Here is a 12,066-nt window from a genome sequence, read left to right on the forward strand (position 1 = left end):
CTTGTGGATTGTCTGTAAACAATGAGAAAACGACTTCATTGTTTATATCTGTAATATTCAGGTTTTCGTCTTTGAGACACGTTGATGTCGTATAAATGATATAGTATGTAATTCCTTTACTTTTATCCTAGCTGTTGCAGCAATTGTATAGAGGGTCATATAGCACAACCAGTGAGATGTTTTATATGTGATGTAACACATAAACCTTTCACCGGTTGTGCTGTATAAACCTGTTCACAATCGGTTATTACTGAACTGAAGATAAGGTTGAATATTTTTACAAAGTAACTTTTCGAGAGAGAGTGATGTTGTTGTTTTCATTTTGCACATACAGGACCTTGTGTATTCGGGTGGAATACAGAAAAAGTTCTCATGGAATTATTATTTGTTATGAATTACTATTTCTCAATTAATTTATATTTCTTATTGAATTGTTATTTCTTATTGAATTACTGTATCTTATTAAATTACTATTTCAGGTTTGAAATGCATCTTTTTAACATTTATGAGGGTATGCAACACAGTTCCGTTCAAACATATTCCATGATGCGCGTTGGGGAATATGTTTGAACAGAACTGTGTTGCATACCCTCATTGATGTTAAAAAGATGAACTTAAAACTTTATATTTACATTCTATTACATCTACTTTTATTATTTGAAATTAAGAAAAAAAATAGTCTTTTTTCACGTTAAAAAACAAACACCGTCATGAAAACAACATTAAATGAACAGCCTTTTTCGCGGGAAAGATGATGCGTTGTCAACGGTGACGAAATACACAGTTGAGCAATAAACAAATAGTTCCACTTTGCATATTTTTTAATAATTCAATTTACATTACCAGCATGTTTAACAAGCATTGAGTATCTTTAAAATTGACAGTAGATCTAAATTTAAAACAAAAATACCATGTAAAATATTTTAGTCGAATTCTTGTGTCGATCGACTGTGTCAACAGGACTAGCTCATCGTTTGAGCATTCGGCATGTATTACTATCGATGAGGGGACTGGCCGACGAGCCGGGACGATTTCACCTGTTCGCCACTTGCAACGGGCACTAGTGTAGATTCTAGAGGACAGTGAATTATTCTGTTCTGTTGAAAAAGACTTGTTAACGGATCTTATAGCAGACACGCTTCGGTGGCCCGCCATAAACATTCTAGGAACACGTCCGCGACGTCGCTGCCAGACATATTGGCTGGAGCACAGGGGTTCGTTACAAATGTCTGTGGCTGGAGTTAGCACACGACGTATTTTAGAAGCTGAATGCGCGGACTTAAATTTCAGGGTGATTTCTTGTTGATAATATAAATAAATATATATATATATATATATATATTTACATGTTTTTTAAACGTTGATAAACGATCTCGTTTTGTTTTGGTTTGTTTGTGTTGGGGGTCAGAGGTCATGCAACGGTACATGTAGTACTGTTAATATTACTACACACTTTTATTGAATCATGCAAACATTTCAGTTGGTACTGTTATCTATTTGCACTGCAACACAAATGTAAATTTTACTTATTTAATTACGCTTTCCTATTGAATAACTATTTCTTATTGAATCACTGTTTCCTCGAGCGGGATGACAATCTGTCAAGTCAACGTAAAACATTCAGATGATATGTATCAGCATATCTGCTCTTCGATGGTCACAAAACTATCAATATGAAGTTTGAAGATGAGGGACGGTGTTCAAAAAACATCTCTTTTTTTCATTTAAAATTGGCTTTTCTCTTTCTTTCTATTAAATCTTAACACCCTGTTTCAAATTGTAGATTAAATCAATATATCACTAGGAAAATATACCTATATTAGTAAACGTGAGATATATACTTACCCATCTGTGTTGTAGGCAATGAGAGCAAAGCTTCAATATGGTCAGCGAGGAGTTCGGCATCCCTCCGATGTCGCTTCAGCATCGGGGAGGATGATTTTACTACTATGAAAAAGGTAAGAAAAGTTTTTAAAATATATTTGTGTGTCATAGAGATTTAGAATTGCATTTATATAAATATATATATAATGGCTCAGTGCCAAAATAGACAAAGTATGGGCCAAACATGACTTTTCTCTTATTTCGTCTTACCTATACTAATACTCGTTAAGCTGATACTTGGAGATAATTAAGGTACAACAGAACGAGTGTTTGTTTGTTTTGTGTTTAACGTCCTCGCAACAGCCAGGGTTATATGAAGATTGGTCTTTAGGAAGACACTGTCGAAAACAAAATATCAGAAAATATATATATTCATTTTTTTTTTTTAACCATTTTCATTTTTTTTATGACATGACACAACAACATTTAGTATATGCATGAACATTTCTCGCAATCACATTGGTCGAATCCTATACACGTGACCAGTCCTCAAAACTCATGTAGACTGGTTATCCGGTGAATATCGATTTCTAAATATAGGCTGTATGAAAATTCCACGGAACCTGTCGTAGGGCATGCGCAGTTAGACTGGAACGCGATCTGTCAGACGATATTAGAAGATGACTGCTGGCGAACGTTTCTCCTCCGTTAGGGAAATTGCCAAAATTATTCGAGGATAAAGATGCTGTTAACGTAAAAAAAAAAGACTATTGAACACGCAGTGCATTTTCTCCATGCTTACCTTAAGAAAAAGAATCTAGACGATGCCTTCGAAAGCTACAATGCTGAACTGTTGTATTCAAACCTGGCTAAATTTTACACGGAGGCTCGAGTACAAAAATCAGAACCTTTGGTTTTGTTTGGTTTTATTTTATTGTTGAAGCATATAATGAAACAGTTATGGGCTTTTGTGCTGGTAAATATGATGTGATATGAACCTGAAAGAGGGATATTGACCTCGGCTTCGCCTCAGTCAATATCACTCTTTCAGGCTCATATCACATCATATTCACCAGCACAAAAGTCCATAATTGTATAATGGTACATGATTTTATCTTAGTTATCAGGTTATCCCGTCATTTCTTCAGTTTGGAACGAATGTAGATTGTTCAAGATAATCGATCTATGGTAAATGTTTAAATGTTTAACAAAATGCAATGTTTCTTTTTTTTAATATATATAACTAACGGTTACTAACAAACATCATTCATAATAAATGAAGCAAGTCATCATGGTCAGTCTTTAGTATTTGTTATATTATTATTTATTTAGACTTAAGTTTTGTCACTTTATCATCGCCTCTATGAATAGGTTGCATATGAGTAGAAGGAATACAGATAGTGAAACATGGAGTGTTGCTAATAATTGGCATATATTCTTGAAAAAAAGTACATGTATGTAAAATCAGATTTACAATATCAGTCAGTTGCACATTGTTATTTAACATTCTCAGTTTGTTTCCCTGTTTATTTATAAACAAATAAACAAATATACAACATTTAATATAGCGCCCTATCGAGCTAACATAATTTTTACAGTACGTAGATATACAATTTTATCAGTCAATACAATTAGCATATATATTAATCAATACAATATTGAGGAATTCGCAGGAGCTGCCTTATCAGGCGCTAACTACTAGTCCTATGCCACCTGGCTAATATCCCCCTATGTGTGCATGCCTGTGTGTGTGCTGGAGATGTATTGTGTTCTGTTTGTAGTGGGACCGTGCTTCCAACGGTATATTTTATAGTGACACCTCACTTGATATCTACAGCACAGATACCGCAACACCCACCCCAGACCATTTTATACTCCACCTGGATTGTTGGAGTTGTGTGGGCAGGAGAAAAACACTTTCTCTGAATATTCCATGCGTACGGCGACTTCGGGGATCCAACTCCGGCCGCCTGCTTGGAAGGCCGGAGTGTTAACCTCTCGACCAATCCGTCCATATGGTCATTATTTATTTATTTATTTATTGTAGGAAGGGACTCTGGAGCAATCGATGATGGACGCACTGCTGAATGACCGTGTTGATGCGGTAAAGGTTCTCATAGAAAACGGCTTTACGATGCAAACTTTCCTGACAATAGCACGACTGGAGGAGCTATACAACACGGTTAATATCATATTAAATACGTTTAATATAATAGTCGGTTGATATCATATTAAATACGTTTAATATCATAGTCCAGACATGTTACCAGAACAAATTGCCCAAAGAGGATAAAAGATATTTCCCTCTTTACTGATTTTAGTTGATTTGTTTCTATTATGAAATAGAAAACCACCCTTGTGAAAAATGAAAACTATAGTATGTTGCAATTAGCTTAATGTTAAACCATAGACTAAACTTACTTAACTTAATGTAATAGAACCTCATTGGTCATGACTCGATTTTAAGCTATTGGAAAAACAGATATTTATACTTCAAAGCGTACAAGTACATTGAAGCCTATCTTTAATCGTTACATGAAGCACATCTCTCGGTTCACAAGATAATTATTCCGAACGGTGAGTATTTAAACAGAGTGATCATATATATTATTAGTTACATATACCTTATGAGGTCTAATGAGTTCATTTTTAATGTGTAGGGAATATCAAAATCAGAAAGGTAATATGAGTTTTTTTTTCGATAACTCATATCAAGAATTCATGATTTTGCTCAAGATATTCATCCGTTCTCGGTTGAAATTGTAAGATACCACAACAGAAACCCACAGGCAATTGATTAACCAGTTCAATTATTAGATCTCATTTTGCAGCAAAGTAATATTCAAATTATATGGAATTATCGGTAATCTATATAGTCATTCATACTATCTATAGCGTTTGTACACAAATCCAGAAAGCGAAACATTTTTAGACAAGGCTAACCTCACAATTAATAATTAAAAGTAAAAATAAACACAAATAAAAAATGTATAGAAGATGCCTGTTCATAATAAACAAATCTCATCGGAAATGCTGGAAGTAATGTTTGATGCCTGTTAAAAAAGAAATAATAGGTACGGATCTGCACTGAACTGTTATTATTATGCATTTAATTAAAAGACAAACTGATTTTTATCATGTCACAATTTTAATAAAAAAAAATATAACATTATAACATTTAAACACAAGTTTTAAAAAAAAAATCTGAAGTAGCAAGAGGCTGTAAAATTGATAGGTAAAAAGGCATTTGGTGTGCATACCCCATTTGCTCTAGTTTCTGTAGTTGTTTAAAAAGTTCAAAATTATTTTTCACACTTTTAACCTCGATTGCCAATACTTAAATAGATGAAATGGCCATGGCTAAACATAGTGCAGTAAAATGTTAATTTTGTTTGGGTTTTTACATAGAAAAACATCATTTTTAAATAAGTAGTTCCTACTCCATATTTCTAGAACTCATTTAAAGAAACCAGATAGACTTGAATTCAGACGTGCACATGGTAATAAACATAAGTATGACGTTTACTTACAGCGCCTTGGACCAACTAACACCCTCAGACATCTGGTACAAGATACAAAGAAAAAGGTAAATATCTTTCGACAACAAAGACATCAAATACTTATTAATATTGATCTTGATATTATTAAAATAGGGTAGTGGTACTGTTGTGGATCACTGTATAATACTGTTATCTACAATGTGCCTGTAAAGGAATAGATGTCTCCTCATTTGCATGATTCCCTCGCACAATATATACCCTCCGGTATCTTATATACACTGAGAGGGAAACTTATATTTTTCTTTGTATGGCAATATGCAGCAGAGCAAACGTTAGGATGGGTTTAAAAAAAAAGCCATTTAGTTTTCAAAATCACTAAAATAATTCGCTACCAATAAAAGATTTCATCTTGTATTTTCTATATAAAAAAAAAACACATTTTGTAACATACAGCGGTAATTGAAATTTGCAAAATTCAAGGGCATATAAAAGGCTTTTAGTATACTCGTCCATCCAAAGTATCTACTATCATTAACAACTAAGACTGTTGTCAACTTTTAAGATTTTCAATAAATAGTAATATTGATATGGCACTAGTGTTTATGTTGAGAATATCTAACGATTGATTGATATTTTACTGTTGTATTTGACAATAAACTCACTTAGTAAAGAAATCAGTCATAATTAATAAGTTGTATTTCTTTTATTATAAGATATCTAAATTTTAATTCACACCTTTGCATATAGTAGACAATTGTCGGGTTTCTGAAATACTATTTTAGTTATGGAAGAACCATTCCTGAAGAAGATTTATCAATATGTTATTGTTGCAATATACAATATGCTGATCTGGGAAATGAATAGAGATCAACGGGAGAACAGACACAAGTCAAAGAAAGACATAATTATTCAGCTTTTTTGGACTAAATTTCCTAAGGCTTATGAATATTACGTATACTGGTCTAGTTATTGGCCGGTGCAATATCTGAATATAGATAACACATCTACCTACAAAGTATGTAGCTATACGATAAACTATCCCAAACTTCCATTTAGCTACGGGTATGACGCCACAAGATGTGATTCAAATGTAATGTATTATGATTGTTTTGTTTAGCTTTATGCATCAACAATCTAAATGATTAAATTGGGCTTCCATACTTCGTACTTTTAATTGTTAATGTACCTTTGAGCTAGCATCAAGAACATGCTTCCGTGAAGGACCTATCTCGTATATGTCATCAGACAAAAAGAAGTCATCAATCTTGCGCATATGCACCTTTTGATTACGTTCCTCTATACTTTTTGCATTTATTATAAATTAATGCTCATCATACTGTTTATTCAATTACATTTTACATGCGCGAGTTCTTAAATACAAATATCAGGCAACTTACCGAAATAGTAGACATTGCTGTAGATCATATAGAAGACAACAGCTCAATGAAAATATTTATTTTTGGCTCAAAGAGCAGACGTGATTAATATATCTATTCAACTTTCCTCGAAGTCGCTTTGAGAGATGTATATTTGTTATGTAATGTTTTTAATCAAAATACGTTTAAAGTTAACAAGAAGACAAACCATCAACTCAAAGAAACGGGAAATGACGTAAGACGTCAGTTTATTATTGCATCGTATTGTGTTTGCGGTCTTTTGGTTTGTCAAACCCATTAGGCAAATAAACTGTTCTAGACTACACGGAAAGTCCTGTCATTTAAAACCGTCAATTCTGGCGTTAAAATTTTAAAAAAATCGTCATGTAGCATAGCCTTAAGGTAATATGAGAAATTTATAACAGCGAACAGTGAAATGACAAATAGAAGCACTGTGTCCAATTTAGCACATATGCAATTACAGGTGTACTGAATAAACCTATCTCAAAACGTAATTACAGGTGTATAGAATACAGTTATCTAAAATCTTAATTACATGTGTACAGATTAAAGTTATCTCAAATCTTAGTTACATGTGTACTGAATAAAGTTATCTCAAAACTTAATTACATGTGTACAGATTAAAGTTATCTCAAAACATAAATACAGATGTACAGAAACAAGCAAGTTCGTGGAATTTATATCCCCCGCTTGCAGGACATATTGTAGGTAAACATTATTAGGTTAGGTTTAAACATGTGAGTATTGTGCTGTTGAGACAATAATGTAAAGCTTGAAACTCGAAGAAAAAAACAACCTTATACCTTATTAATTATCCGTAAATATGCACAAATCACATCGATTGGCAAAGTTAGCATGAGTCGGGTGGGCATAATATCTACAGCAAGTATCACACGAAAACCATAGTGCCCCAGATGGGTGAAAAGACAGAGGAACATAAACCTTGTTATCAAGTTTGAAGGAATTTGGCTAATATTCGCTAGAGTTCCTAAGCGGAAACTTCAGAAAATGACGTTTTTCGTTAAACAAGGGACCATTTCTCCGCCAAATAGAGTCCGATTAAAATGGTCGTCAAACTTGGTCGAGCCCTTAATGCGTTGAACCCTGTTACTAAGTTTGAAGAAAATCGGTTAATATTTGTCGCAGTTATTGCACGGAAACGGCAGGTAATGACGTTTTTCGTTATTCAAGGGGCCATAACTCCGCCAAATAAAGTCCGCTAAAAGTGGTCATCAAACTTGGCTGAGCCCTTAAGGCATTTAACCCAGTTGCTAAGTTTGAAGAAAATCGGTTAACATTTGTTGCAGTTGCACGGAAACGAAGCGTGACAGACAGACACACAGACAGATTGACAGACGGACAAACCCAAATTAATATCCCCCGTTTCGGTGAAAGCGGGGGATAAAAGTAATCTCAAAACTTAATTACAGGTGCACAGAATAAAGTTATCTCAAATCTTACTCTTTAAACTCGCGTGCTTCTACAGATGTATAGAATGTAGTAATCTGAATTCTTATTCTTTGCAACTCGCGTACAACTAAAAATGTACCGATTATATTAATCTCAGTTCTTCACTTTTAACACCTGAGGTTAAATCACAGGTATACAGAATATAATTATCTCAATTCTTACTCTAAACATCTGGCGTTTACTTACAGGTGTACCGAATACAGTTTGCACACAAGGGCGATTAGGTAATCGACCTAAATTGATATAAGCTTGGTTTCTAAAAGTACTCAATGGTCTTCCTGCCTTTACCAAAATCAATAAGACGAAACAAGTTTTTAATATATTTTTTGCATTGAAGCAAGATAATTTTGATAAATAAATGATTTATACAATATTATTGAATGCAAATGTATTAGTTTCTTTACGTTAAGGTCTAATAATATGACATCGTATCTGATAACTGATAATTTAAAAAGGGAAATAATTTACACACCAAAAGTATGGTTTGTTACTTTAACATTCATAAGTGTTTATTCAAATTCAATTAAGTAACGGTTAAATAACTCGGAGAGAAAATGCACAATCATAGCCATACATGTCTATACTATTTCAGAAGTGCACAGTGACGTTGAAATACCGAATTATTTTTCCCTTTGCATTCATTTGGCTAAATTATGACGAGACCAAATTATATTTACCCTAGAATCGTCGAGAAATATTTAGCCAATTCTGTTTTACTAAAGTTTATTTCTTCATCTTGATTAAAATACGAAAATGCTTCTATCCTATTAGAGACTTGTGGTAAGTTATAATATGAAAAAACATATCACCATAAAATTTACCAGTTTGCTTTTATTGTTTATAAATATTATTTTCAGAGTGTTTCATCTAGATACCGGTACACGATGCTGGATATCGGTGGTGTAATTGAACATCTAATGGAGGGAGCCTATCGGTCTGGTTACTGTCGCAAACAATTTAAACAGAAGTACCATGCTATCAAACGCAATGTAAGATTTTTTTGGTTGAATCCCTAGATAAATCAAGAACCCGATCGAAAGTTAGTTGAGCAATAAACTGCATATATGTGACAGACTTACTGCCACAACTACCACAGGTGTCACAGACAAACTGAATGGTAAAATACCAACTTCAGTTATAGTCTCATACCATGAAGCTGCTATTCCGTCTTTGCGTATTGCAGAGTTATCTTCTCTTGGGACAGGTATTGATTGTTACGTCACTTGTTTGTGAGAGTTACGTCATCAATTTTTGAGAAAACGACGTAATTTTTCTCACACAAACCAATGATGTAACAATCAATACCTGCTCCCAAGAGAAGATAACTCTGCAATACGCAAAGACGGAATTGGCGGTACTTTAGTATCAATATAAAAGGGCTTTGCCACGCCAAATGTTAATATATATATTGGCGGAAAATATGAATTGTGAGTTTAAAGCTTATAAATGTTACTGATGCGTCACCCTTGTTTGAACAAGCGTCAAACTAGTCTGAGTCTATTTTACTGATGGGACCTAATGGGTCTATGATACAAATACATTTTGTATAAAGCCATCTTGGAAGCAAAAATGATAGTTTTTTGGAAATTTAAAATTTCATTTCAAGATACAAACAAGGTGGTAGTCTCTGCTGGTTTAATTCTTAATCCCTGAAGTTTGCAGTAGACTTGGTGACCACAAAGATCTCCTATGAGTAGTGACTCGGTTCGTAATATACACACTTTACTGCGAAATTAACCAGTACTCGTCATCTAATTTTGAAAATTCGTGTCATCTAGTTATTTTACTTACTTACCCTTCTGTTTTAAACATTAATCCAGACCAAGTATGAGTCTCACCGTTTTCGCCCCTAGCATCGCCGATGAGTTCTAGAAGAACGAAACAACTGTAGGGTGCAACGTCATTCTTTTGGGCATGCTGTATATTTCTATATTTGTAAGCACATGTAGGTGAATTACGGTAATCTTACAGAGCGTTGCCGGTAACATTGGACGACTGGTGACAACGATGCCGATGATTATGGATACAACTGGAGCCCAGGAACTGTTCCCCCATCCATACCACGACCTTCTGATCTGGGCAGTAATCTTAAAGCGGCACGATATGGCTATGTACATATGGCGACAAGGCGATGAGGCCATGGCAAAGGTAAGTATCCATAGGGGACAGATATATGAGAAAGGGGTTAAACAATATACCTTATTTCTCTCTTTTCCTTGTGTGTAAGATACAGCCGGGTAAGAAATGGATTTCTATCTTTCACTCCATTTCACGTGACGTGACGTCATAATGGCTGAACAATGACGTGACGTTAAGAATTCCAATGTCGCAATGAGGAAAAGGCGACGTGATGAAATTAAAACATTTTACGATATATTTACCGTACACATTAGAAAGATGAGATTATTTTTTCTGTGCAAACTTTGCACATTTGGGGTACGCTTAATCTGGCTGTATGATTCTTTTTCATCTAAAAAGATCAGGGGGGGGGATAAATATTCTCAAAATGGTAGCCAGTTTAAACTCATTTTCATGGTTTCTGAGCTTATTCTGGTAGTTTGAATAAGAAAAAATACTCTTTCATGCCCAGGGGTATAGAATAAGGAAATTCCACCCTTGGGGTTTTCAAATTTGGCAAAACCCTCGACATAGCCTCGGGTTTACCAAACTTGAAGACCCCTTTGGTGGAATTTCCCTATCCTACACCCCTGGGCATGAAAGAGTTTTATATTGTTTAAAGCAACAAGGAGAGTAGTTAACGTCTCAACAGCAACCGCCATGTAATTCTAGGTAGAATCCAAGTAGTAATGTCACGTTCCCTTAGCGAGAACTGGGGTAATATCAATGTAACAACAAGACGTACTAATGAGTATGATAAAAAAAAAAAAAAAATCGACCATGATATCACACAAATAAAAATTGCATTTTTCAATGAAGCCATGATAGCAACCATAAAACTTGCACAAAGTGCATCATGTGGAACTCAGTGTTGTACGTTTGTCCGTCAGCGGCCGATATCTATCACGGAAATAATGACTAACTGCAAACATGTAAGCACCATAGGTTTCGGAATCAGGGATGTTGCTAGTGAAGGGGGATTGTTAACATATGAACCCCTTAAAATAAATAACTTGATACAGCATTGCATATTTTAGCGAGTGTGAAAAACCTCATTGATGAGTTTGATTACACTTTGTTCCATACAACATTCCAGGCACTAATTGCAGTTAAGCTTAATAAGGCTATGGCTGCTGAAGCTGACCGCTACGATGCGGAGGTGGACATATCGGATGGCCTCAGGTCAAACGCAAAGTGAGTAACTAAGCTTTGACTCTGTTGTACTAGTATATCATTCTGTGCTTTTGGTAATAATGACGGATATTTAAAGAAAATGGACTGTGATTAATTTAAAACATTCTATGAAACTAACGAAACATGCTGAGATAGAAGCAATTCGTTAAAATATGTCAATTCAAACATATTAAAACAAGTCAATGTAATGTAAAAGAGGTATAAATATAGGAAAATTACGGGATCTGAAAAAAAAATAATCTTACAACTTTCTTGATGAAATGTGCTTCCTACACTGAGACGCAAGCTCAACATTGACGTACAATTTCAGGAGTTTCATGAAATTATCCTTGGAACTTTTGGAACATTGCTCCAAGATGGATGACGCTTGCACACAACATCTTTTGACATACGAGTTAAAGAACTTCAGCAACCAAACATGTATGGGGTTGGCAGTGTCCGGCAATCATCGTAAGTTCGTGGCCCACAGGTGTTGTCAGGTTCTCCTAAACGACATGTGGATGGGTGGCCTCCGAACAAGGAAAAACAGCAGCCTAAAAGTATGTATCTAAACTGTCGACAAT

At 34.6% G+C, this 12,066-nt stretch overlaps 1 protein-coding gene across 6 annotated transcripts in view; it reads left to right on the plus strand.

The window, feature by feature from the left end:
- The window catches only part of LOC110462958 (transient receptor potential cation channel subfamily M member 1-like), a 32,528-nt gene that overhangs the window by 2,420 nt on the left and 18,042 nt on the right, over positions 1-12,066 (plus strand). For 5 of the 6 annotated variants that reach the window (XM_021517240.1, XM_021517239.1, XM_021517241.1 and 2 more), the window contains exons 2-8: positions 1,861-1,958; positions 3,872-4,006; positions 5,357-5,410; positions 9,049-9,180; positions 10,163-10,339; positions 11,406-11,503; positions 11,814-12,042. In XM_021517240.1, the coding sequence (XP_021372915.1) occupies positions 1,861-1,958; positions 3,872-4,006; positions 5,357-5,410; positions 9,049-9,180; positions 10,163-10,339; positions 11,406-11,503; positions 11,814-12,042 (923 nt within the window). Of the gene's footprint in view, positions 1-704; positions 1,292-1,860; positions 1,959-3,871; positions 4,007-5,356; positions 5,411-9,048; positions 9,181-10,162; positions 10,340-11,405; positions 11,504-11,813; positions 12,043-12,066 lie in introns of those variants that run through there. The other variant, XM_021517238.1, reaches the window with a different exon arrangement.

This window comes from Mizuhopecten yessoensis, unplaced genomic scaffold (assembly GCF_002113885.1).
Source record: "Mizuhopecten yessoensis strain PY_sf001 unplaced genomic scaffold, ASM211388v2 scaffold10847, whole genome shotgun sequence".
NCBI classification, from domain to species: domain Eukaryota; kingdom Metazoa; phylum Mollusca; class Bivalvia; order Pectinida; family Pectinidae; genus Mizuhopecten; species Mizuhopecten yessoensis.